Consider the following 26838-nt stretch of genomic DNA (forward strand, 5'->3'; position numbering starts at 1 on the left):
GTTTATCCCTTGGATTCTGTTTTGGGTTCTGTTGGTCCTCATTTAGTAGGATTTCTTTCGCTGGAAGTTCTTTACCAGGACAAAATCGCCAGGCTGAATATCATGTCTGGGCCCCTTGGGTACAGGTGGTAGGGACTCGTGTATCATTTGGTGAATAGAGCACAGACGTTTAGTTAACTCACACAGGAAATCTGTCAGCAAAAGATACTCAATTTCCGAAAACATTCGCGGTCGCGGGTGTCCACACACGACCTCGTAAGGTGACAATCTTGTCCTAGAATGCGCTGTTGTTCTTGTGGACACAAGGGCTAATGGTAAAGCATCTGGCCACTGCAACCATGTTGTCACCTGAATCTTTGCCAATTTCAGTTTGAGAGTACCATTGTACTTTTCAGCCAAACCTGCTGACTGAGGATAGTTGGCAGCATGGAACTTCTGTCTGATGTGTAGTCCCTCACAGACTAGCTGGATAACCTTGGAATTTAAATGACTTCCGCTATCACTCTAGATCAAACGGAGCACGCAAAAGAGAGGAAAGAACTCCTTTAGGAGTATATTTGCAGTCGCAATGGCTGTATTTTCCTTAGTGGGGTAGGCCTCAAACCATTTACTGAACGCTCAAACAACCACCAACACATACTTCAAATTATTTACCCTGTCCATTTCAATAAAGTCTATCTGGAGGACCTCAAAAGGGAAAGCGAGAGGTGCAGAATTACTGGGTGGTGTAGGGGTACCCTTGCCAGGATGGTAAAATACTGCATGGTGTGCATGATGCACAATGTGTGTAGCTGTCTTGGAGATGTTGTTATTTTGCTTTATCTAACAACTTGCAAATATCGTTAGCACTTATATGAGCTGGGCCATGAGCCATTGTAACTATAGGAAGAACATATGCATCTGGCAACATCCATCTCTGATTCCCTGACTTATCAATCCAACATCCATCATCATTCAAATTCGCTGTACTTTCTTGCCACACCGCTAATTCCTCCACCATGCCCTCACTCTGGATCTCCTTCTTATTTTCTAGTGTATCCTCAAACATGGAGAACTCGGGTACCCACCTGGCAGGACCTGCTACAAACATTCTTTTCATCTTTGATCGGGCAGTTTTCTTAGCTGTCTGAACCGCAAAAGCATTCCCTTTACACACATCATCAGTAATTTTCTTATGGGCTTGGCACTTCACTATGGCCACTTTATTAGTGAGTGTCAAAGCAGATAGAAGCCTATGTATAAGAGGACCATGCTGAATGCGTGCCCCAAGGGAAGTAAGGAACCCTCTCTCTGCCCAGAGCCACCCAGAATCATGGGCGACCCTACAGGCATACTGGCTGTCAGAATAAATATTAACAACCAGACCCTCACTCAACTCACATGCTCAAATAAGGACAACTAGCTCTGCAGCTTGGGCCGACTGATAGGGAACTTTTGATGTCTCAAGACATCCCCGTCACCTCATCCGTACCATAGTCATCATGATAGTACTGTTTGTCCCGATGATCGTCAAAGTAGATCTGATCAGTACAACCCTGCGATGTCTCAGCGGTCTGAGCCCTGTGCTGGCCCCCATCTCCACGACCCCGTCCAGAAGGACCTCGTCCTCTTGGGACCGCCACCTTTTGCAAAAGCACAGGACACTCACAGCGCCAGTGTCCCTCCTCCTTACAATATGCACACTGATTCGGTCCTACAGGCGTAGTATTCCTACTGGTTGGGGAATCTGTTGGGCCGCACCACCACGTCCTCTACCATTCCCTTGAGAAGCCTGTTACAACAAATCCCTAGTCTTCAAATCTTTGTGCTTTTTCTCCATCTTCTCCTTATCCTCGTTTTCCCTGTGCTCATAATACTGTGCCGTATTCAAGATAACAGAAGGAAAAGAGGTGGACCACGTTCTCGCAGAAGCCTGAAATTGAGTCGCAATCTCGGGGAGCAAGTTTTAAACAAATCTAACTAACAAACAAACGCATACCACCTTCAGTCGACAAATCCTGTCCACTATAATCCAGAAACACACTTTCAAACCCGGTGAAAAAATCGGACACACTCATCTTTCTACTGGCGACAAGCCGATAGCTTGTCTCAATCAATTTTTCGGGGTGGAATAAGGGAATGCATATAAGTGATAATTCGGCCAGGCAAAGCAAGTATCTCTGCCTTAGGCTTCTCACCAGGCTTGCTCTCCTGATCCCATACTTTAATCTGATCCCAGGTACCACCCAAATCTGCATCGTGATCCTGTGCATGTACCTGTCTCCAAATATCAACCGGAAAAAACAAACCAAAGAAGATTTGAATATCCGCAAGCGTCATCACCGAAGAAGCTGCCTCAATAAATTCTTTATAATATACAGTAGGATTTTTCCTAGGGTCTGGTAACTGAGTCTTAAGGGACAAAACCTCACTCCTTTTCCATGGAGTATAAACCCACTGTTCTTGGAAACGGGCCGCTACCCCTGGTCTAGTAACAACATCAAGCTGATCCCGTAGCTTTAGTATTTCAGGGTGATATATGGGGTGGACCTCCATTGGACACTAAGATACCGTCTTCGGGCTCTTCTCAAGCAGCCTACTCCGATAAGCAACCAATATTGCAATATTACCAAAAACTTGACCAGGCGCCATATCAGCAACGTAGACATGATCCTTAATATCATAGATAATCTGTGGTGCTGCATCATTGAAACACTGCTACCAAAGCCCAATCAAAGTAGCCATGTGTTTAAGGGCATGCTGCTGCACAAAAGGCTCATAATCTTTCATCACATTCCACACATCCTCCACACCATTAATGGGATTCCTGGCCCACTAAGCAACCTGATTAGCTACTATCTGTTTTTCTGTCTCACCCACATCAAATCGTACCAACGTTCGCACCAATCTTTCCTTGAATTTCGTCCAGTCTCTATCTTCAGGGCCACGTACTGGTGTTCCAATATCCTGCAGTGTCAGGGAATGGAGGAAAACAGTGGAAGTGATAACAGAGGTAGTGGGCATTAACGTCGCTGCTGGCTGGGTCGTGGGCGTAGGAGTTGGCGAAGGGGATGCCGAAGCAATAGGTGTTGCAGGAATGCGGACAGTCGTAGTTGCCACAGATGGTGAGGACAAGTAAAAGACAGGAGGTGGCGTGGTCAAGGCAGACCGAGTAACGGTAGCAGAAACAGCAGAGACAGAAGAACCGGGCAGCTGGGTCTGTGGGGGCAGTACAGCATATACCCTCTGCAGGGCATATGGAGGTGGGGGTTGAACATCTAGCAATTCTTCGACAACAGCATCATTTTCCTCTCAGGCTACATAAGATTTATCAATATTCAGTCGATACCTCATATCTTCACGTTCAATTCCTATCTCCTGTTTCTCTCAATTATGTGCTACAGCTTTCAGAGTCAATGTCTGCATTCTCCCCTTCCGGGCCTCATTCTCTGTTTTCATTCACCTCTGTTTAGCCTCTTTTTGCCATGTTCTGAGGGAATCAAACATGGACTGCCTACGTCTTCTTGCAAACGACTTTTCCTGTAAAAACCCAATTTTTAGTTCATCAAAGGTGCCCGTCAATAGCCACTGCAACTCAGCATTGTCCCTCGTATATTTGTGCTATAACGCACTAAACATAATAGGCCAATGCCATGTTTTACATACAAGTCAAAATTCGGAGTGCCTTCCGGCGGCGCTGGTTAACTTTCTTCCAGTCGAGCATCAGCAGAACAACGACAAAAAGAAACCAAGAAACGACTAAAACCAGGTATTTTCAAAAGTAAGCCAAATTCGTTGTATTGCCTACCGAAGTGTTCAGAAACACTATGTATCCAAAGCGGTCCTCAGACCGTACCAAAGATAATTCAGAATCGGTCCTCAGACCATACCCAAGACAAAGCAAAATGGTACCATACCCACAAAGAACCAAAACAAACTCCCCTGGTGCACCCAGGTCAAACAAATGTATTCTCCACTGATGACTCTTCAGACCAAACGGTCAGATCCAAGGGTTTCGCAATTCAGGCCCCAGTCGGGATGACCACTAGGCGAGGCACCAACTGGTCAGACAGATGGGGCAGCTGCGAGTTCAGGAGTCTCTCATGAAGGGATCCCTTGTCCGCCCGTCCGACCCGACGATGGCCCCGACCTCCTCACCCATCCGAGGGCGAGGATGGGTCACCCGATGGAGTCCCTATTGGGGCGCCAACTGAAGGAAGTGACCCAAATAGGGCCACCCAGGTCACTCGCAACCACCTCTCAATCTTCCATACAAATGATGAGTGGGTCAAACAGTAGAGAATACAAACCAAGTATATTTTATTCAAGTACACTCAAGCGAAGTCCAGTCTGACCAGCCTTCTGAGATTGCTGCAGAGGGGACTGACTTCAGCAAGCATGGCGATACATTATGTACAGTTCAGAACCAATAAAGACACAAGCTGATTGGAATTTTCCAGTTGGTAGCTGGCGAAGAAAGGGAATACAGAAGGATGAGTCTCGATTCTAAGACCAGGGACATGCTATCTCAGCGCCAAGGTCACTCTGCCTGTGCCCGCCGCTCTAAGGGTGCGAGCAGGCCTATCTAGTGGGAAAGGTATGCACTAATAAGAACAGTGTATTCATTAATACAGCAAGACTCAATATTGGAAAGGAAAATGATCACAGCTCATTTCAGTTGGGGCATTGAGACAGAAGTTAGTTGCAATCATAACTCAAAATAGCTGCTGAATATAAAATGGTGCTGCAAATGCTAACTTAAAACGTGCAATGCATAAATAATACAGCTAAAACATTTCTATTCCAACATTGTATTAAATGCACTTATGGACTGTACTGATGGTAGGTTTGCTTTTGTTGAAATCAGTTCTTTCACTGGGGTATGTACCAGTGTCGCGGGGGTGAGTGTCGCGGGGGGAGTGTTGGGGGGATTGTTGTGGGGGGATTGTTGTGGGGGGAGTGTCGCGGGTTGGAGTGTCGTGTGGGGGAGTGTCGCAGGGGAGGGAGGCTTGAGTGTGCACTATTTGCAGGTCCTGCGTCTCTGCTCCTGCTCTCCTCTGAACGGGAAGCACAGTCAGGCCCCACTGACGAATCATAACACTGCAATGCAGCGTTGTGATTGGTAAGCACCCAGCTCCCTGCAGTAATTTGCACAAGTCACGCAATTTCTTTGGAAACTAACAGAAACTACAATTGTGGTTCCGCACCTTCCAAAAACGATACTTCCTCCGCCCACATGGACAGCTTGACAGGCAATTTTTATTACTTTGATTATGATATACCGCACTCCGGCTGCAGCGCAGTGACCTCAAAATGAATAGCTGTCGAGGAGCGTATCCCATTTGACATGCAACACTTATTTAAAAACAAAATCTGTTTTTTTACTACAACATTGGGAAATAAATATTCAGATCTATTCGTATAATTTGAAAGTGAGTCGTAATATTCATTTGAACTGACAGATTAAAAGCTCTGTAGTCTGCAATGCAGACTCTGCAGGATATATTATGTATGGATGAAGGGAAAACTCTCGCATTTTTAATTGGATACTTTACAAAAACTTTCTAAAGCTGGAGGGTACCACACCTGTTTTTAGGTCTCGCCTAGCGACACAGTGCATGCGCTGCTGGATTGGCAAGATCCATTATCGTTGATTTTCTGCTGAAGGGGGACAAGAGATGTGCACGCGTACGGAGGACAGCAGATGTGCATGCGCACGGAGTCTCTTCTCTGGCGATCTCAGCTTTCGCGCGCTTTCACTTTCACCCTCTGGATCTTAGCCTGCCTTCTCTGCTCGTGCCAAGCAGACTTTCTGCCGAAGGAGGACAGGAGATGTGCACGCATACGGAGGACAGCAGATGTGCACGCGCACGGCGTCTCTTCTCTGGCGATCTCAGCTTTCACTTTTGTGCACTCCCACTGCGCTTTCACTTTCGCGCGCTCGATCTCAGCCTGCCTTTTCTGCGCTTGCCAGATAAGACAATGACAAATAAGTTCCCGTCCCTAAAAAGGAGTGCTGATGCCAACCACCTGCAACCACTACTTAGAATAAGCAATGGGGCTCGTTAGGTGATGATAGAGATCTCGTAACATCAACAAACAGTAATCTTGCGTCAGTGTGAGCCAGAAGCATGCCTGCGTCACTCTGTGTACTACTGGCACTACGCCTCCTTTGGGACTGCTGCGTGTACAAGTCGCCCCTTGCTGTATAAATGCGCGCAGCTGCTGCTCTCCCAGATAGCACTGGGCCGCGCAGATCTTATCTGGACAGGGTGCATTGAGGGTTTCGGCAGCTTCAAGACATGACAATTCTACCATTCTCTTTGCTTCTCGTGGCATGCCTGCACTCTGGTGAGTCACTGCGCATGTGCCCTCTAGTACAATGACACCCTAGGCCAAAGAGCAGGTTTTCCCAGAAAAATGAGATTACCAGAAAAAGTGTGAAAGTGGTGATGGTTTTAGGGAAGTAGAGGGATGGTAGTATGAGAGGGACAGAAGATGAATAAAGGGAATGAGAAGGGATTGGAGTAGTGTTCTAAAGAAAACTTGGGATGGGGGTCCTCACACTCCATGTCACCTTGATCCACCAATTTCAGGAAGGCCGAGCTATTCCACATGCACAAGCTGTCTGTAGGAAGGTGGATACCTGACTATGGTTACCCCAGATTTTTTGCCTTGTGTTTAGCTGGTTTTCGACTTAGTTGGCCTGGGATCCTGCTAATCAGGGCCTCGGGCTATCTGCTCTCTCTGTAAAATGGACTCCATGTACCCTAGGTACATAACCAATTGGGATTGGGTCACCTTATGAGCCCCTGTACAGTGTACTATAGATACCCAGGGCATAGGTGCATCCAAGGCCTACCAGGGGCTGCAGCATATCTTTTGCCACCCCTGGCTGGCCATCCAAACTGACACAACTGGCTGATAACTCAGCTGGGGCAAGGTCGTGTAATCACCCCTTGCTTAGATATAGTATACCTATGTCTAAACCTATATCTGGACACCTATACACCTATAAGTCACTCCTATGGCAGGCCTTAACAATTATGGAGGCAGAGTGCTTGGTTTTATGTGAGATGGTGCTCTAGCATGAGCTGAGCCTGTCTGCAGCTTTCGAAACCATGTCCTTATAGCTGTTCCAGGGTATTGCCATACCATATACTCTTAGGTGCATTATAATCCTTGTGGTTAGATGCTATCTTTGGTTTGGCTTTATCAAAACATGTCGTGTAAGGTGTCATACGCTTTGGAATACTACCCCCTCGCCAATTCTGGCAACGGGGGTAGCATTCCACCCTTCTAGAGGGAGAAGACATGTTGCTAACAGTAAACCCGGTTAAAACTAACCCGAGCCTCAGCATCACAAAATGAATGCTGCTGCCACAGACACAAGTCTGGCCTCCTGCTGCTGACCGAAACTCCGGCAGGGGAGGCCTGGACAAAAGGTTTCCAGGCACAGAGAGGTGCTAGCACCACCCCAGACAGGAGACAGTGGATTGGGGCAGGGAGGGCTGAATGAAACTAGACACTGCCTGGGGCACACAAGGTGTCCCATGCGTAGCCCAGTTCAAACAGGTGCTGGGGCACTCCAGCCCCAGCTCTGGCGCGAAACTGGATAAAGGGAAAGGAGTGTAACCACCCCCTTCCTGGGTCCAACCCATAGGAGGGACCTAGCAGGTAATCCAGCCCCTTGATTTGGAATAAAGGTAGGAGCTGTGTCCATAGACTTTAGATAATCCTGACTGAAACTTTGAAACAAAACTCTGGACCCTTAGACATCCTACTCGATGTAGAAGACTGAAGAATCTCCCTTGTGGTCAAGGAGTGACCACCCTGTGCAAGCAGGCACCATCAAGCGCTCAACGGTTTGCTTTGTTGTTGCACCCACCGGAGCTCGAACGACAGAGATCGACAAGACCTGGACTTCCAGACTTCCAACAGCCCGATCCACAGCAAAGCTGAGACCCGTGGAGGCGACGTGAGACGTGGTACCGGCCATCTTGGAAACCCAGCGAAGTGCTTCCTGTGCAGCTCCCGAGGCACCCTCGAAGCTGTGCTTTGGGGATTGAGAAGCCCCAGCCCCGAGCAGCTTTTGCACCGAAGATCACCTCTCCACACTCACCGAGTGCTGCGTGGGTCCCTTTTGCATTTTCCTGCTCGACCCGTCTGTCCGGTCACTTGCCCGTTGGCTAGTGGCCTCTGTGACGACGAACCTTTGAATTTACAACGCTGGTCTGGTTGCTCCAGACTGGCCCTTGCTCCCCTGAAAAGGAGCAGCCCATCAGACCTTGCTGGTCTGATCCAGAAGCCATCTTCGATTCCTGCGTGGGTTGCATTTGCCAAGGCGTGTTGACTCCGAATCGAGATCCGACACCGCCGACAGCGAGAGCCTTCGTGGGACAGTCCGTGTCCACAACCTGGTCATCGTCGATACCTCCTGGTCCACGTGGCAGCGGAGACAAGCTTCACGACATCACCTGATCGCAACCCGACATCGCCTGGTTCCTTCCTGGTCACTGGCTAGTGACCCAGACTCTGTCCCCTCTGCTTTCAGGTACTCTACATCTTCGATCCACCCTTGGATCCAACCGGACTCTTCTATTCTGGTCGCCTGCAGCATCTTTTCTCCAAGGCTCCATAGAACTCCACGACGAAACCCGACACACTTTGACACCTATGCACCCGCATCCTGTGGGTGAGGTAACGCGAGTACTGCGGTGCTCCAGTAGAGATTTACATCCCTAGTGTCCTAGTTTTAAGTGGTTAAGTTCTAGTCCAGTCGGAAGACTTCCAAATCTGCAACTTTCTAACTTTTACGCACCATTGACTTCTATTAGTGCACGGGTGTGCATTTAGACACTGCACCCGCATCCTGTGGGCCTCCTACGTCCTAACTGTTGTTAGTCCAGTGTAGCCCCAGCGATTCCCAAGGCCCTAGACCTTACCATTGTTTGTGACGTGGTTCTTATACCACTATTTTAGTATATGGTTTTACGGGCCACCAGGGCCTATCCATAATTGTGCAACTTTTGTATGTTATATTAAGTAATTTGTTATACGCTTGTGCTCCTGTGCTCATAAAGAGTTAAGGGGATTTATTTAGAAATAAATACATATAGATTTTGAACATATAACCTGTGTGGTGTCCATTCATTTGATATTAAAAGGTTTGCATATGGTAAAACAGCTGGCTTCACATGCCCTCTTGAGTTTAGCCTAAGACTGCTTTTGTCCATGCTACCCCTAGGATAGCTGGTCTATAAGGTTGACTTTACAACCACCACCATAAGGGTTGTTTGGACTGGTGCAAGGTGCTCACTAGAATAGTGAACATCATATACCAGGCCAACTTCTCACATTGGTGTGCAGCGGTTGGGATTTGAGCTTGCTGTTGTTTTACCATTGTAATCTTTTTTGTCATTTGAAAAGATCACATTAGGTACCATGGGTACATATAACAAAGCTTAAAATACTTAAGTTCTACTGAACTTAGCTGTTGTAGAGGAAAGGGCTTGGCACACCCTGACTACAACTCCTAGGGAGGTTTAGTAGGTAAACACTTAGGGGCAGATTAGGATACCGTTTTTTCCGTATCCTCCGGGCCGGCGGAAGCCACCGCCGGCCCGGAGGATACGGAAAAACCGCAGCGGACCCACCAAAGACCCATCGCCACATTAGGAAGACTGGTGGGTCCAGGTTTACGTCTGCAGCTTTTCCGCCGCGGTTGGCTTACAACCGCGGCGGAAAAGCCCTAATATGGTGGCGGTGTCTCTCAGACACCGCCAGCCATATTAGGATGCCCAAAAAGAAATGCTTTTCCATGGCGGGTTTTCCGCCGTGGAAAAGCATACGGAGCTTCACTGCGGGGGCCTGTTGCGGGCCCCCTGGGTGAAGGGGGGGTGGGGGGTGCACATGGGGGGTACCTATGGGGGGTACCTATGGTACCCCCTGCACCGCGCGGTGCCTGCCGCTTTCTGCATACAAATGCAATGTATGCATTTTTAACATTGCGGAGGGTGCAGCTTGAAGCTGCACCCGCCGCAATGTTAAAAATAGAGGATGTGACCGCCAGGGTGGCGGGCACATCCTAATTGGAGAGGAGGGAACTCCGCAAGCCATGCGGAGGTTCCCTCCTCCTCGATGGTCGCGGACGGACTCAAGTCCGTCCGCGATCATAATGAGCCCCTTAGTGTAGGTAGGTGCACACACCACACCTCACTAGTCATGTCTGGCACAGGTGAACCAGCTAGTTCTCTACCTGTGGAAAGTGACCCTCCCAGGGCACCCTCCAGCTATGAAAAACTCAGCTTCCGAGAATTGAGTGCCTTGTGTGCCTCAAGGAGGTTGAAAAAGGGTCATTACCCTACCATCCCAATTCTGATACGAGTCCTAGAGACAGCTGATCTTGAGAAGGCTTCTGGAGCAGGCCCCTCAGGTAATACAGGAGAAGGAGTAACCCCACAGAAGATGATTCCATCACCCCAGAAGTTGAGGCTGAAGAGGTAGATGAAGATGATTCAGATGATCAGGGGGATGGCCAGGTTTAGGTCAGGAGGCTTAGCCAGGCTAACCTAAGTTTACATGGGAATGGAGAAGGGTTGCACCTTCCCAGACCTAATAGTAGACTTAATCCAGGCAATAGAAGAGAAAGATCTCCTTCCAGGGAGTCTCTCCTTTCTAATGCCTCAAGGGGTTCTCACAGGGGAATGACTTCCCCTCAGAGAAGAGAACATGAGGCTAGGATGAGAGCTGTCCACCTTCAGATAGAGAAAGAGGAAACAGCCCTGGCCCAAGCTAAACTTGCTTTTGCAATGGAGCAAAAGTTACGTGGATTAGATTCCACTGGTGGCAGCAATATCACTAAGGATAATGACAGGTCCTATGATCATAGAAATCGGAGTAAGATTGTGCCCCCCTACAAAGATGGGGATGACATCCACAAATGAATGACTGCTCTGGAGAGAGCCTGCATGGTACAGCAGGTTCCCCAAGATCAGTGGGCAGCAATCTTGTGGCTCTCCTTTTCAGAAAAAGGAAGAGACACGCTCCTCACTGTTAGACATGAGGATGCTAAAAACGACACTGTCCTGAAGAGTGCTCTGATTGATGGGGTTGGCTTAACCACTGAGCAATACAGGTTGTTGTTCAGGGATACCCAAAAGGCTCAGACTCAGGACTGGACTGATTTTGTAGATTGTGCTACTAAGGCTCTGGAAGGTTGGTTACTGGGCAGCAAAGTACATGACTATACAGGATTGTATAATTTGATTATGAGGGAGCAGATCCTTAGTAATTGTCAAATCCAGCTTTTACACCATCACCTGGTGGACTCAGATCTGACCTCTCCACAAGAATTGGGTAAGAGGGCAGACAAATGAGTCAGAACCAGGATTAGGCCTAAGAATCAGGGTGGTGACCAAAAGAAGGATAATTCCAAGGCTCAAGAGAAAGGTGGGGATAAATCAAAAGACAAGTCTTTGACAGGGCCCCAAAACTCCAATGGTGGGGGTGGGTCCCAAAACACTTCCTCTAACCAAAAGAAACCTTATTGCCATGTCTGTAAACAGCCTGGCCACTGGAAAACTGACAGCAGTTGCCCAAGGGCCAGCAATAAGGAAAATGTTCCTCCAAGTAAGACTACCTCACCTCCTGTTACTATTAGTAGTAATCCCCCAGGTGGTGGGAGTGCCCCCAAGAGTTTGGCTGGGTTTACTTTTGGACCTCATGTGGACTCTGGCCTAACCAGGTCCCCTACAACAGCTACTCTTGTCTGTGAAAATGGCATGGGGTTTGCCAACCTCACTGCGTGTCCCAACACTTTGGGCAAGTACAGACAGGAGCCCCTCATCAATGGTCAGAAAGTTGAGGCTTATAGAGACACGGGGGCTAGTATCACTATGGTGACTGAGAATCTAGACCCCTCAAGGCAATTTGTACCTGGAGCCACATACCAGGTGACCAATATTGATGGAGTACAGAAAGATCATCCCATGGCAGTAGTTAATCTCAGCTGGGGAGGTGTCACTGGCCCCAAGAGAGTGGCAGTGTCTACAAACTTGCCTGTAGATTGTCTACTGGGAAATGATCTGGAAATCTCAGCCTGGGCTGAGGTAGAACAAGAAACCCATTCTAAAATGGTAAATCTCCAAGGAAAGGTTAGTGGGGCTGTGATGGCCACAGCCCCAGCTCAGGATATCCTCCCTGAAAAGGTTGGTAGGGCTCTGCTAGTCTCAGCCCAATCCCAAGCAGACTCCTTCCCTAGACAGACTGGCAGGGCTGTGATGGTAACAGCCCAAACTCAAACAGATTCATGTGTTGTGAAGCCTGAAACTATGGATCACTCCACACAAACAGAGAGCCTTGAGGAGGAAGAGAAATCTCCCTCCCACCAGACTTTAGGAAAGGATCAGCCTCCTCGGGGAACTGATCTTACCCCTTGTGAAGAAACTGCCCCAGAGGTAGTCAGGCCTAGCCTGGCAGAACCCCTGATGTCAGTGGACCCTTCCAAGGTGGGACCCAGTCTGGAGCAGGTAGCCTGCCCCTCTCTACCCTGCCTTAGTCAGCCCAAGGCTGCAGAGGTCAAGGAGGCCAGTGGACCCCAAAGGGCCCCCTGTCCAATAGAACACCCCATCAGCAGATTAGGGGCACCAAAGCTAGCAGCCCTAGCAAGGTAAAAACTTCAACAACTCCTGAGGGATCTCACTTACACCTAGTTAGGAACCTCCCCCAGATGGACACTGTTGGGCACAGCCAAACATGGGACCCAAAGGCCCCAAACCTGACCTGTCCCTCCAGTAAGCCAACAAAAGGGACCCAACCTCCAACTGTAGGCAGCCAGAGGTTGACCCTGAGAGCACAGTGCAACTCAGTCATGGAAAGAAAGGCATCCATGGTGGATAGTGATTGGAGGAAGCTGAGCCCTACATTAGTGGAGCCTCACTTCAGTACTCCATCTCAACACCAGCCTTTTACTTTGCCAAAACACACCACAGGTACAGATTCCCTATGGTGGAGACCCTCTGATACCCCTAGGGTGAGGGATTGCTTAGTGGACCATGAGACAGGGGGTAACCGTGCATGTACTTCCTTATATGGCCACTTAGGCAATATAGGCTTACCTGGTCAAGTATAGCCTTATCTCCTTTCGTTTGGGTGGGGGGGGTGTAGGAAGGTGGATACCTGACTATGGTTACCCATGATTTTTTGCCTTGTGTTTAGCTGGTTTTCGACTTAGTTGGCCTGGGATCCTGCTAATCAGGGCCCCAGGCTATCTGCTCTCTCTGTAAAATGGACTCCATGTACCCGAGGTACATAACCAATTGGGATTGGGTCACCTTATGATCCCCTGTACAGTGTAATATAGGTACCCAGGGCATAGGTGCATCCAAGGCCTTCCAGGGGCTGCAGCATATCTTTTGCCACCCCTGGCTGGCCGTCCAAACTGACATCAAGGAGTGACCACCCTGTGCAAGCAGGCACCATCAAGCGCTCAATGGTTTGCTTTGTTGTTGCTCCCGCCGGAGTTCGAACGACAGAGATCGACAAGACCCGGACTTCCAGACTTCCAACAGCCCGATCCACAGCCACAGCAAAGCTGAAACCCATGGATGCAACGTGAGACGTGGGACCGGCCATCTTGGAAAGCCAGAGAAGTGCTTCCTGTGCAGCTCCCGAGGCACCCTCGAAGCTGTGCATTGGGGATTGAGAAGCCCCAGCCCCGAGCAGCTTTTGCGTCCGAAGATCACCTCTCCACACTCACCGAGTGCTGCGTGGGGCCCTTTTGCATGTTCCTGCTCGACGCGTCTGTCCGGTCACTTGCCCGTTGGCTAGTGGCCTCTGTGACGACGAACCTTTGAATTTACAACGCTGGTCTGGTCGCACCAGACTGGCCCCTGCTCCCCTGAAAAGGAGCAGCCCATCAGACCTTGCTGATCTTATCCAGAAGCCATCTTCGATTTCTGCGTGGGTTGCATTTGCCAAGGCCTGTTGACTCCGAATCGAGATCAGACACCGCCGACAGCGAGAGCCTTCGTGGGACAGTCCGTGTCCACCATCTGGTCATCGTCGATACCTCCTGGTCCACGTGGCAGCGGAGACAAGCTTCACGACATCACCTGATCGCAACCCGACATCGCCTGGTTCCTTCCTGGTCACTGGCTAGTGACCCAGACTATGTCCCCTCTGCTTTCAGGTACTCTACATCTTCGATCCACCCTTGGATCCAACCGGACTCTTCTCTCCTGGTCGCCTGCAGCATCTTTTCTCCAAGGCTCTATAGAAATCCACGACGAAACCCGACACACTTTGACACCTATGCACCCGCTTCCTGTGGGTGAGGTAACGCGAGTACTGCGGTGCTCCAGTAGAGATTTACATCCCTAGTGTCCTAGTTTTAAGTGGTTAAGTTCTAGTCCAGTCGGAAGACTTACAAATCTGCAACCTTCTAACTTTTACGCACCATTGACTTCTATTGGTGCACGGGTGTGCATTTAGACACTGCACCCGCATCCTGTGGGCCTCCTACGTCCTAACTGCTGTTAGTCCAGTGTAGCCCCAGCGATTCCCAAGGCCCTAGGCCTAACCATTGTTTGTGACGTGGTTCTTATACCACTATTTTAGTATATGGTTTTACGGGCCACCAGGGCCTATCCATAATTGTGCAACTTTTGTATGTTATATTAAGTAATTTGTTATACGCTTGTGCTCCTGTGCTAATAAAGAGTTAAGGGGATTTATTTAGAAATAAATACATATATATTTTGAATATATAACCTGTGTGGTGTCCTTTCATTTGATATTAAAAGGTTTGCATATGGTAAAACAGCTGGCTTCACATGCCCTCTTGAGTTTAGCCTAAGACTGCTTTTGTCCATGCTACCCCTAGGATAGCTGGTCTATAAGGTTGACTTTACAACCACCACCATAAGGGTTGTTTGGACTGGTGCAAGGTGCTCACTAGAATAGTGAACATCATATACCAGGCCAACTTCTCACACTGTCCCACCTGCACTGTGTCTCACTTCTCTCCTGTCATTCTCTCCTTGGCTAGTCGCCCACCATGCACCTCACCCTGGTCCTTTCTACCTGTAGCTCTTCTGTCATTCTTCACTCCTTTCATCCCCTCTCCATCAGTTGTTTCTCCCCTTTTGTTATCGCCCCTTTTCATCTTGCCTCCCCCTCTCTCTCTCTGCTGTCTTTCTTGCCTATCCTTTTACAAATCTGCCACTGGCCGCTCACTCACCTCTTTTACTTGTCACTTTCTGACTTGTTTCTGTTTCATTATCGCCCCTCTAACCTGTCTCTCCCATTCTCAGTTCTTCCCTTCTCACCTACCCGTGTTTTAACACCGCACTCTCGCCTTGTGTTTCTCATTTGTGCCTTGTAAGCACCTCTATGTCTCCTGTCTTCCTCTCTGTAGTATTTACTTTCTCTTTCTCACATCTGTCTCCTTATCTTGTCTCTAAGTCTCAGCTGTCCCTCTAACTTTTTCACAGCTGCCACTCTTTCTTTTCTCTGTCTCCCATCTCTTTTTCACTCCCATTATTTGTTAATGCTTTTCTGTATGTAACATGTTTTTCTATCAACTGTATCAGTCGCTTTATCATTCTCTCTCCCTATAACCAGGGCCACTAGAATTAAGCAATTCCACGGATGCTGCGTTTTCTGCATAGTTATGGATTTGCTGCATTTGCTGCATACTCCATCATCTGCTGCATAATCCGTATATTTTAACCCCATAAAATTGTTTCTAGCTCAACTGGATCATAAATTACCAAAAAATATTGCAACATGTGTTCCCGTGAAGTGGAAGGCCCTTTGCAAAAGTTGATTGGTCATCTTTCAGTTGCTTATTGCTGTAGTTGATTGTTACACTGGTACTAATGAATTGCACATACAATAGATTCCCCCTGTGATTAATAATACTTTTTTTTTTAAGTTTTAGCTTGGTGAGCAGCTGTGCAATATAAGTTAAAGAAACTCTGTAAAAATTTTATGACTTGTTTATTGAGAAACTAACGCCGGAGACCGCTGAACAGACTGAATCCTGTTCGGGCTTGATTTCGACTCAAAGGTCAGCAGCCCCTCTCCCATGATCTTCCGATTTACCCGTGAGCGTCCAACAAATATGTCTTCGACTGTTGTTGACTTTTTTCAAGTCCAGGAATTCCAATCTGTGTGAAGCCATCCTACACCCCTGCAGTTCCTGCGCGATTTCTGCAGATAAGGATTCACCCAGTCCACGTCCTGAGGAGAACCCTCAACTTACCAGTGGTTCGAAACGCATTGACCCCCAGCCTGTGATAAGGAAGAAGGGTGCAGCTAGGGAATCATTAATATCATTGCCCCTCTCCCTCGCTGTTCAATCACAAAAAAAGACTTAATCACAGGTGTATCTAGACAGGCAGGCAGTTGTATTCAATTTATGTGTCCGCCTGTCTACTGGTTTATTATTCAAAGGACTGGTATTTTGCTAAATGTCTTCATGTTTCAATTAAATAGAAAACATGTTAAATATCAGCACTATAACATGTTTTTTTAATTACCCATGGGGAACCATCAATGGCTCTCAGCCAATGTTGTTAATAACGTTTAAAAACTTCAAAGGAAAAGACCTTTAATCCTTACACAGCATAACAAACTCTACACTCCAAGCTGAGATCTCAGCTGCCCAGCTTTATCCAGGACAACGTATTTAGCATTCAACACACTACCAAAGAAGGTCATATCCCTGCAGGGCTCCACAGAATGTCATTCCACCAATCACAGTCCTAAACACAACCATCTACCTTCCCGAATGGAGTAGCATACATGCCCGTTCTAGTATCTTCCAGTGTATAAAATGTCTCACATAACATAAGGCCTGGAGGATATTTGGATGTCAGTGCTCTGCTATTTAAAACATTTCCAAACATCAATATGTAGAATGAGTTTGTTGTGTTTAAAAACAATTGTAACGTATGAGTAAATCTGCATCGGCTATTTAAGACACACTTAGTGGTTGACAACTAACACCACTCCCAACCTTCATCACATGGATCACCACTAGAGCATGGAGGCATATGTATACAGCGATGGGTCTGAATACTATTTAACTACACCACCACCAATATATACAAGCACAGAGTGTTGGCACCCCTCGAAACAAGCTGCAATGTAAATGCAAGGTTTTAATCTGTAAATGCAATGCATATAATGATGCTGAGATTGCTTCATAGCTCAGGTTGTTCTTAGATTCTATTCCCCGTGGGTGCAGACATTGAATGAGATATGTCACTATTATATGGGCAATGTAAGTGTTATGTTAAAAATGTGACTATGTTGTAGGAAAAACTTATCCAGTCACCATTTTCAAATAACTTTATGAGCAACAACTAGCATTCAGAAACAAGCATTTGCAATGCAATAGGTCTCGCATTTACGTGACTTTAAGCTATTGGCAATGCCTTTTATTTATGTTTTAAAAACCAAAACATAAATACAATGCATTGTCATTTACATGGCCAATAGCTCAAACTCGCTTAAATGCAATACCTATTGCATAGCTTGTTTGACATGGGTAGGGGATTTAAAAAAAAAAAAAAAAAAGCAGATATCCATCCAAAGCTGAAACGTGGAGTATGACACGTCTATGCAGATTCTACTGTCTACTTCCGCCATGCATCCACCTGTAATGGAGCAAGACTGTAGGACTACTAGCAGGCAGTCCGTGGACACGAAGAATTAAGTTACCTAGCTCGTGGCGCCTCGAGACACCCAGGTACAAGAAGGCGATGGTGCCGATAGTCACCAACAGTAGAGTGCGACTACACAGTGCCATCCCGGGATCTGCCGCTTTCTGGCTGCCTGAAGGGGGCGTGTCCCACGGCCACTTTGCCCAAGGGCCCTACGCCACCTGACTTCTCTGCTCCTCATAAACGAAAACAGAGGACTGAAAAGCAATAATCGTGTCATACCCCAACATGTAAAGCGAAAGAATGAGTTAACCCAGAACTATGTAAGCGAACCCAGCGGCCATCTTGTAATCGTTCCTTTTCATTGAACTATTGCTGATGTAAGATAAAAACTGGAATATTTACATGAAAACGAGTTAAAAATGTTCGTCTTCCGAATGCGGTATTTTACAATATTTAATAACGTTTTTTATTTCATGTCAACTTTGTTCGGTGTTTTGATTTTTACATTCCGTTTCATTTACAACCCTAAAACACAAGCCAAATAATGGGAATGCTTTGTAGGTGGCTGCTCTTTTGCGCTTCAAGCTGCAAACCACACCATACACCGATTCAGAAGCGAGACACCTGATTTTTCAAGTCCAAAATGCCTTTATTTTAGGTGTTTGTCGCTTAAAATTTCCTCCCCTTTACTTAATGTAAGTTAATGGTTTAACCCATTGCTGTCAATGTTTCAGATTGCTACGTGTGACATTTTCATAACTTCAGGTAATGATGAGCAGTCCTGCCAAGCGTCACGCAACAGGTGTGACGCTCACGCATTTCAGTGCGGTGATCCGCATCACCGCACTGAAATGAATTGTCACGCATAATTTTGCCACCTGCTGCCAGGCTGCGGCGAGGCTCCAGGCAGGGCCCTGGAAACAGAATGCGGCAAATTATCGTGGCTGCTACACCACAGACCAGGGCGGCTCATGACACTGTGGGGGGCCGAGCCGGGCTGCCTGCCCTCTCCGCCGATACTGCAGCCAATCACCGACCGGGTGTGTCACCAGGGGGCTGGGATTAAATCAGGATGTGTGGCGGTACTAGAGTGCCGTCACGTCCGGCCCTGAACAGAAGTAAAGCAGCGGCGGGGGAATCTGAAAGTGCGGGCTGCCTCACAGCAGCCTCTCTCATGCCATGATGGGCTGACAGGCCGCCCGCCGCAGGAATCGATTGCGGTGTGGGCGGCATGCGCCCGGCAAACCAGGCTGCAGCAGCAGTTGACATCTTGGCAGCTGAGCCGGCGAAAGGTCTGTGGCCAGCCCACCAGCAGGACGAGCACGGACGGCCGAGGCGAGGAGTGTCCGACGACTGGACTTACTATTTTCAAGTGAGAGTTTAATGCGGGACAAAGCCTCTCAAATGAAATCATGATAGGATCATTAATTTGTCGCAGGGTAGATAATAGAAGAGTCCGGGCCAAAGCACCTCCGGTCCCTAAGGTTCACAACCGACCGCAGATGCACGGAGCTAAAATTGTGTGCGCGGCGTGTAGGGACAAAATACAAGGGAATGAAACCACATACAAACCTTCACACGAACACCTGTAGGGACGGGTGACGGCAGACGCATGTGCTGCTACAGTGCTAGAAGACACCCCCCTCCCCCTTTGAACTTTGGGTGTGGGGGTGATTTATTGATTCGGTGTTAATTTGTTTTGTCCACTCGAACGGAAACTGTGAACATGTAATTCCAGAGATTCCGGCCGGCTCAGGTTAAGTTACAATTAGGGGCGCAATTAATGTTGACGTTTTTCTTCCACAGATGTTCACACATTTCAAAACTTTGTGACCTTCACAAACGTTCCTACATTTGAAGTGCAATCTACAAAAATAAAGTCATCTGAGTTTGCCCATAAACTCAGCAAAACTCACTTTTAGTGCAGAAAATGTATCGAAAAATAGGTTTCCGCAGAGAATTCTTTTGCATAAAACATCTTTTGCAAGAATTTCCACCCACAACTTTGCAACCTTAATCAAATGTGACTCTATTAATGATGTTTGTGAACTTTCAGCTTTTCGTAGCAGCAACAGACAACTAAGAGCCTGTGTCCAAGCGGTTTGCCAGAGAGCTGAATGATGCTCGCCCATCACAGCCACCACACAACATGCTTTACTTCCTCGTCCATTTCGATCAGTGGGGCGAATGGACTCCGAGTGTTGGAATTACCGCTAATCGGAACATTAAGTAGTCTGCATCACCCTTGCGGGTTTTGATTGCTTTTAGTTCTCGCTTCATCGTTTAAACTAAAGAAGAGTTGGTGTGGTGCGAGAGCATAACACTGGCACTGGAGAAGTGCGAATAGTAAGCACTCCAACGACTTTTCAGTTTAATTGCCCATAGATATTTTATGTAGGTAGCAGCTTTGTCCGTTTGATGAGGGTCCGAAAACTCTAAAGGCTGCTGATTGTATAGGAGCGCAGTGATGGTGTTTGGGCCCAATTACGTTTTATCCGGGAGGGAATGTGTGCGAATTTAAAATGTGTAGTAAAAAATCGAGTCTCTTGGAGAGGAAGTGGAGTTAACGTCTAGAGCTGCTGACTTTAGAACTGGGTTACCAGTTTGACAGCAGTATTATTTATTTCTAGGTAACTTATTTCTATGAGGAATACGTTAACGCTGACGTGAAAGTCAGAGTGGCTGGCAGCCTGAGCCAGCTCTGCCTGGATGAAGACAGGCACTGACTGGCAGTAGTGGCCGTCACTGTGCTGCACATCATGGCTGGGCAGCAGCATCACTCAACATAAGTAAGTCAGCCCCCACGCAGCGCTGCGCACGCGACGCCGGTGTCACTTAGTTTATCTTTTTATGTAATGTTCAGCACATCGACGGTGCTGGTGCATAAATGCTTGCAAAACTATATTGTACAACTGTAGTACTAGTAGCATAAAATAGTGGCAACTAAATGGAAACGAAACCCCTGTGTTTATAATCGGGTATGTATGTAGGTTAGGTAGGATTAAGGAATCCAGACTATAATGTAGCAATTATGAGCGCTCAAAGGCTGGCTGTCACAACAAGATGGTACAAAAAGTAAAACCTAAAACAGCATGTTCCTACAGACTTGTTTGAAACCGGAGATTATGATGCAGACTAAGACTATAACAGATGTCTAAACAACATCTCATCACTTTCCATTCTCGGCCTTAAGTTCTTGGATACTTTTATTTCCATCGTGAGCTTGGTCTAGATATTATGTACATATGGACTTTAAAATAATATTATTTATTTTATGCAGATGCAATCAGTTGCATCCAGTAAGTATTTTTATATCAACTGTGCATGTGTCAGCATATGTACACAGAACTTTAATAAAGTACTGCTGCTGAAAAACTTAACTTGTGTACTTTCATGGTTATGCATTTGTTTACAGTACAGTCCGGTTACAGGCGGGAGCAATAGGGTTAGTCTCCTTCCATTTATGGTGCCCTGCAACAGTTTCAAGAAGTTCTTGGAGTTTCTTGTTGCTCAATTGGCTGTTGTAGGAAGGTAGATCCCTGACTATGGTTGCCCCCAACTTTTTGCCTGGTGTTTTGCTGGTTTTCTGACTTAGTTGACCTGGGGCCCTGCTATTCAGGACCCCAGGCCTACTGCTCTCTCTGTAAAATGGATTCCATGTACCTTAGGTACATATCTAAATTGGATACTGAGTCACCTTATCAGTCCCTGTACAGTGTACCTTAGGTACCCAGGGCATAGGTGTACCCAGGGCCTAGCAGGGGCTGCAGCATGTATTATGCCACCCCTGGCTGGCCATCCAAATCTGACACAACTGGCTGCACGACAGCTGGGGCAAGGTGGTGTAATCACCCTTTGCTTTAGATATAGTATACCTATATCTAACCCTAAAAATGGACACACAGATCTCCTATCAGTCACTCCTATGGCAGGCCTTAACAATCCTGAAGGCAGAGTGCTTGGAATCGTGTGAGATGGTGCTCTGGCATGAGCTGAGCCTGTCTGCGGCTTTCGGGATCCATCCCTTAGCCGTTTCCATGATATCGCATACCATATACTCTTAAGTGCATTATAATCCTCGCGGTTATATGCCAACTCTGGTATCGCTTTATCAAAACATGTCGAGTAAGGTGTCATACGAATTGGAATACTAACCCCTCGCCAATTCTGGCGACGGGGTTAGCATTCCACCCTTCTAGAGGGACACGACATGTATGTAACCCCTAACCCCGGTTAAAGTCAAACAGAGCCTCAGCTCCACAAAATGGATGCTGCCACCGAGACACAAGTCTGCCCTCCTGCTGCTGGGAGTCCTCCCAGAGCAGGAGATAAGGACAAAGGGTTTCCTGCCAGGGGCGGTGCCAGCACCGTCCCAGACAGGGTTTTGTGTATTGTAGGTAGGCAGGGCTTTAGAGGAAGGTGACTGCACGTGGCACCCCGGTGCTCACTGTGCATAGGCTGGCTGGAACCAGTTCCAGGGTCACTCCAGACCCTGTGCTGTGGAAAAGCCCGCCAAGGAAGTGGGTGTAACCACCCCCCTCCTAGTCCCACCCATAGGGCAGGACTTAGTCGCGTGCCAGCCCCTTTTTACAGGATAAAGGTAGGAACTGGCCCCCTTCCAAATCAGATCATCTTTGAATCCTGAAACTACTTTCCACGAAAGGAACTCAAGACTTCTTCCTAAGATTTCTCCCTTGTGACTAAGGAGTAGTCACCCTGCATCCGCAGGCACCATCTAAAGAACACTGCGGTCTGCTGCAAGTCCTTCCTCCGGAATCCGACTGCCCAGCTCGACGAGAACCGGCTTCCCTGGCACCTCTGACCTCTACCCGCCTTTACAGCCCAGCTGAGAACCGTGGGTGCGACGAGACCTCAAGGGACCGGCCATCTGCAAGACTGCACGACTTCTTTCCAGCAAGCCCGCCGAGTGAATTCCTGGTGAGTGCTTTGGGGTCCGAGAAGCCCCGACCCTGAGCAGCTCCAGGACCGAAGTGCAGCCCCCCAGCATCTCCACGATCTGCGTGGGGCCCTTCTGCTTTTTGCTGCTCACCGCGTTGTTTGGCTACTAGCCCGCTGGCTTGTGGCCTTCCTGACGACGCCCGACGACATTTCTGCTGCTGGTCTGGTTGCTCCAGACTGGCCCTTGCTTCCCTCCATCGGAGAAGTACCCTGGACCCTCCTGGTCCGCCCAAGACGCCATTTTAGGTCCACCGCGTGGGCCTTGCATTTGCCAAGACTTGTTGCCCAATCCTGGGTCCAGCGACATCGACAGCAAGAACCTTCGTGGGACAGCTCGCACCTCCATCCTGGTCGCCGACAACGCCTCCTGGTCCGAGAGACTGCAGAGCCCAGCAGCGCCCACTCACCTGACTGCGGTGACTTCGCCCGGTGCCATCCTGGTGCCCACTTAATCACTGGCTAGTGATTCAAGAACTTGGTCCTCTCTGCTTTCAGGTTTCCTTCTTCCTTGATCCAGGCTTGGATCCATCGAACTTTCCTTCACTGGTCGCCTGCCAGCAACTTCCTTCTTCCAGGCTCCTGGTCCGGCAACGAGATCCCCGACGTCTTTTCAGACCTATGCAGCTGCAGCCCCTGGGCTAGGTAACTTCGGCACTTCGGTGTCCCAGCATAGCCTCACTATCCTAGGGTCAGGATCCACTGTCGTTTTCTTCCTACCAGGTCGGGTTCGCCCGTGAACACTAACTTTGCCTTTACTAGCCTCCATAGACTTTGTCCCGCATCCCGCGTGAGAGTGCACACTCTGCACCCGAGTCCCCTAGGTCTCCTAGAAGTAATCTAACGATTCCCTAGTCAAGTCCTAGCGATTCCAAAGCCTATTAGTACTGTTACTTACCTGCTAGTAATTCGCATTCCACTTTTTAAGTATATGGTTTTTCGTGCCCCTCGGGCATTTGTGTATAACGTGCTAACTTAAGTATTTTCGTAAGAGTTTTGTTGTGTGCCTAGCACCCTGTCCTCATAAAGAGTACAGGGTTGTTGTGATTCTAATAAATACATTGTTTATTTTCATAACACTTGTGTGGTGTCCTTTCACTGGGTGTTCAAGGGGTAATGTGATGGTAAAACAGCTGGCTTAACACGCCCTCTAGAGTCTTAGCCTTAGACTGCTCGTATCCATGCTACTAGGATAGCTGGTCTATAAGGTTGACTTACAACCAATCATCAATAAGGGTTGTTTGGACTGATATATAGTGATCATTAGAATAGTGAGCACTGCACATCAGGCCAACTTCTCACATTGGTGAGCAGCGGTTGGGATTTGAGCTTGCTGTTGTTTTACCACACATGCCCTAAGAATATCTTGTGAAAGATCACATAAGTACTAAAGGTACATATAACTTAGCTTAGAATACTCTGAGTTCTACTGAACCAGCTGTTGTAGCTCCTAGGGCCTAGCACACCCTAAACTACAACTCTAGCAAGGGATCAGTAGGCAAACATATAGTGTAGGTAAGTGCACCACTTACACCTCACTAGAAAAGCATGTCTACCCAGGGAGATTCTACTGAGACTCCCCTGGTCAGTGTTGACCCTCCACAGGTCACTTCAAGATATGCAGCTCTCAGTTTCCAGGAGATGAGACAGATCTGTGTCTCCAGAAAACTGAAGCAGGGGTCTAACCCCACCATTCCATTTCTGATAGGTCTCTTAGAGACATATGATGCCAGAAAGCTTTCTCAGTTACATGAGAACATGCCAGCCTTAGAGGGAACCTCTGGGGATCCAGATCTCCCCAACATTGCTACTGCAGTTGAGGAGGAGGATCAAGAGGAACTCTCTGGGGATGAGGTAGACAAAGGTCTTGAGGTAGTCAGAAGGCTAACCAGGGCCAACTTAGACTTACTTGGGCTAGGATCTGGGGGACCCCCAGTACTAACCCGAAGTGGGCCTAACCTTGGAGTTAGGAGAGATAGATCTCTTTCTAGGGACTCCAATAGATCTCTGCACTCTAATGCCTCTTCTCAGGGGAGAAGGAATCCTCCACAGAGGAGATTTACTTCCCCTCAGAGAAGGGAGCATGAAGCTAGGATGAGACAAGCTGAACTGAGGATTGAAAGGGAAGAAATTGCCCTGGCCAAAGAGAAGCTTGCCCTGGCAAGAGAGCAGCAGATGAGTGGGTTAGCTCCCACTGGTGGCAGCAATCTCCCAAGAGATAGAGAGAAGGGTTTAGATACTAAACACCTGACTAAAATAGTGCCCCCCTTTAAGCAAGGGGATGACATCCAGAAATGGATGGCTGCTCTGGAGAGGGCCTGCACTGTGCAGTGCATTCCCCAGAGTCAGTGGGCAGCTATACTGTGGCTCTCCTTTGATGGTAAAGGTAGAGATAAGCTCCTCACTACAAGAGTGGAGGATGCTAACAATTACCAGGTCCTGAAAAATGCACTGGTTGATGGGTTTGGCTTAACCACTGAGCAGTACAGGTTGCTGTTCAGAGACACCCAGAAAACTCAGTCTCAGGACTGGTCTGACTTTGTTGATTGTGCCACTAAGGCTTTGGAAGGCTGGCTACTGGGTAGTAAGGTTACTGATTTCAAAGGATTGTATAATCTAATTATGAGAGAGCAAGTCTTAAATAATTGTCAGAACCAGTTATTACACCAGCACCTGGTAGACTCTGATCTGACCTCTCCACAAGAATTGGGTAAGAGGGCAGACAAATGGGTCAGAACCAGGATTAGGCCCAAGAACCAAGGTGGTGACCAGAAAAAGGAATCAACCAAGCCCCAAGAGAAGGGTGGGAATAAATCTACAGATCAAACCACATCAGGGCCCCAAAAATCCTCTGAGGGGGGTGGGTCCCAGAATCCTTCCAATAACCAGAAGAAACCTTATTGTTATCCCTGTAAACAGGTGGGTCATTTAAAAACTGACAGCAGTTGCCCAAAGAATAACAACAAGGAAAACATACCCCCAAGTAACATTCCCAAACCTCCTGTTACTACTAGTAGTAATCCCCCAGGTGGTGGGAGTGCCCCCAAGAATTTGGGTGCATTTACTTTGGGAGTTCCTGGGGACTCTGGCCTAACCAGGTCCCCAAACTTAGATACTCTTGTCTGTGAGACTGGCATGGGGTTTGCCAACTTCACAACTTGTCCCAACACTTTGGGCAAGTACAGACAGGAGCCCCTCATCAATGGTATAAAAGTTGAGGCCTATAGAGATACAGGGGCTAGCATCACTATGGTGACTGAGAGTCTAGTCCCCTCAAGGCAACTTTTACCTGGTGCCACATACCAGGTGACCAATATTGATGGAGTACAGAGAGATCATCCCATGGCAGTGGTCAATCTCAGCTGGGGAGGTGTCACTGGCCACAAGAGAGTGGCAGTGTCACCAAACTTGCCTGTAGATTGCCTACTGGGGAATGATTTAGAGCTTTCAGCCTGGGCTGAAGTAGAGCAAGAAACCCATTCTAGAATGGTAAACATCCCTGGTAAGGTTAGTGGGGCAGTGTTAGTCACAGCCCCAGTCCAAGATGTCCTCCCTGAACAGGTCAGGAGGGTTGTGCCAGTCACAACCCAATCTCAGACAACTTCCTTCCCAGAACAGGTTGTCAAGGCTGTGATGGTCACAGCCCACACCCAAACTGAGCCCCCTCCTGAAAAGGTTGGGAGAGTTGTGATGGTCACAGCTCAAACTCAGACAGATGATAGTGTTGTGAAGCCTGAAACTATGGATCACTCCACTCAGACAGAGAGCATTGAGGAGGAGGAGAAATCTCCCTCCCACCAGACTTTAGGAAAGGGTCAGCCTCCTCAGGGAACTGATCTGACCCCTTGTGAAGAAACTGCCACAGAGGTAGTCAGGCCTAGCCTGGCAGAACCCCTGATGTCAGTGGACCCTTCCAAGGTGGGACCCAGTCTGGAGCAGGTAACCTGCCCCTCTCTACCCTGCCTCAGTCAGCCCAGGGCTGTAGAGGTCAGGGAGGCCAGTGTTGGACCCCAAAGGGCCCCCTGTCCAAAAGAATTCCCAAATCAGCAGATTAAGGGCACTGAAGCTAGTAGTCCTAGCCAAGTGAAAATAAAACAAACTCCTGAGGGATCCCCCTTAAATTTAGTTAGGGACCTCCCACAGATGGACACTGTTGGGCACAGCCAAACTTGGGACCTGAGGGCCCCAGACCTGACCTGTCCCTCCAGTAAGCCAAACAGAGGGACCC

General features: G+C 48.1%; 1 protein-coding gene across 1 annotated transcript in view; it reads right to left on the reverse strand.

The window, feature by feature from the left end:
• The window catches only part of UBXN8 (UBX domain protein 8), a 222784-nt gene extending 204920 nt beyond the window's left edge, over nt 1–17864 (reverse strand). Inside the window, exon 1 of the mRNA XM_078677839.1 lies at nt 17710–17864. Coding sequence (XP_078533965.1) covers nt 17710–17797 — 88 coding nt within the window. The 5' untranslated portion in view covers nt 17798–17864. The remainder of the gene's footprint in view (nt 1–17709) is intronic.
• Nucleotides 17865–26838: the final 8974 nt, after the last annotated feature.

This window comes from Lissotriton helveticus, chromosome 2_1 (genome assembly GCF_964261635.1).
Source record: "Lissotriton helveticus chromosome 2_1, aLisHel1.1, whole genome shotgun sequence".
NCBI lineage: Eukaryota > Metazoa > Chordata > Amphibia > Caudata > Salamandridae > Lissotriton > Lissotriton helveticus.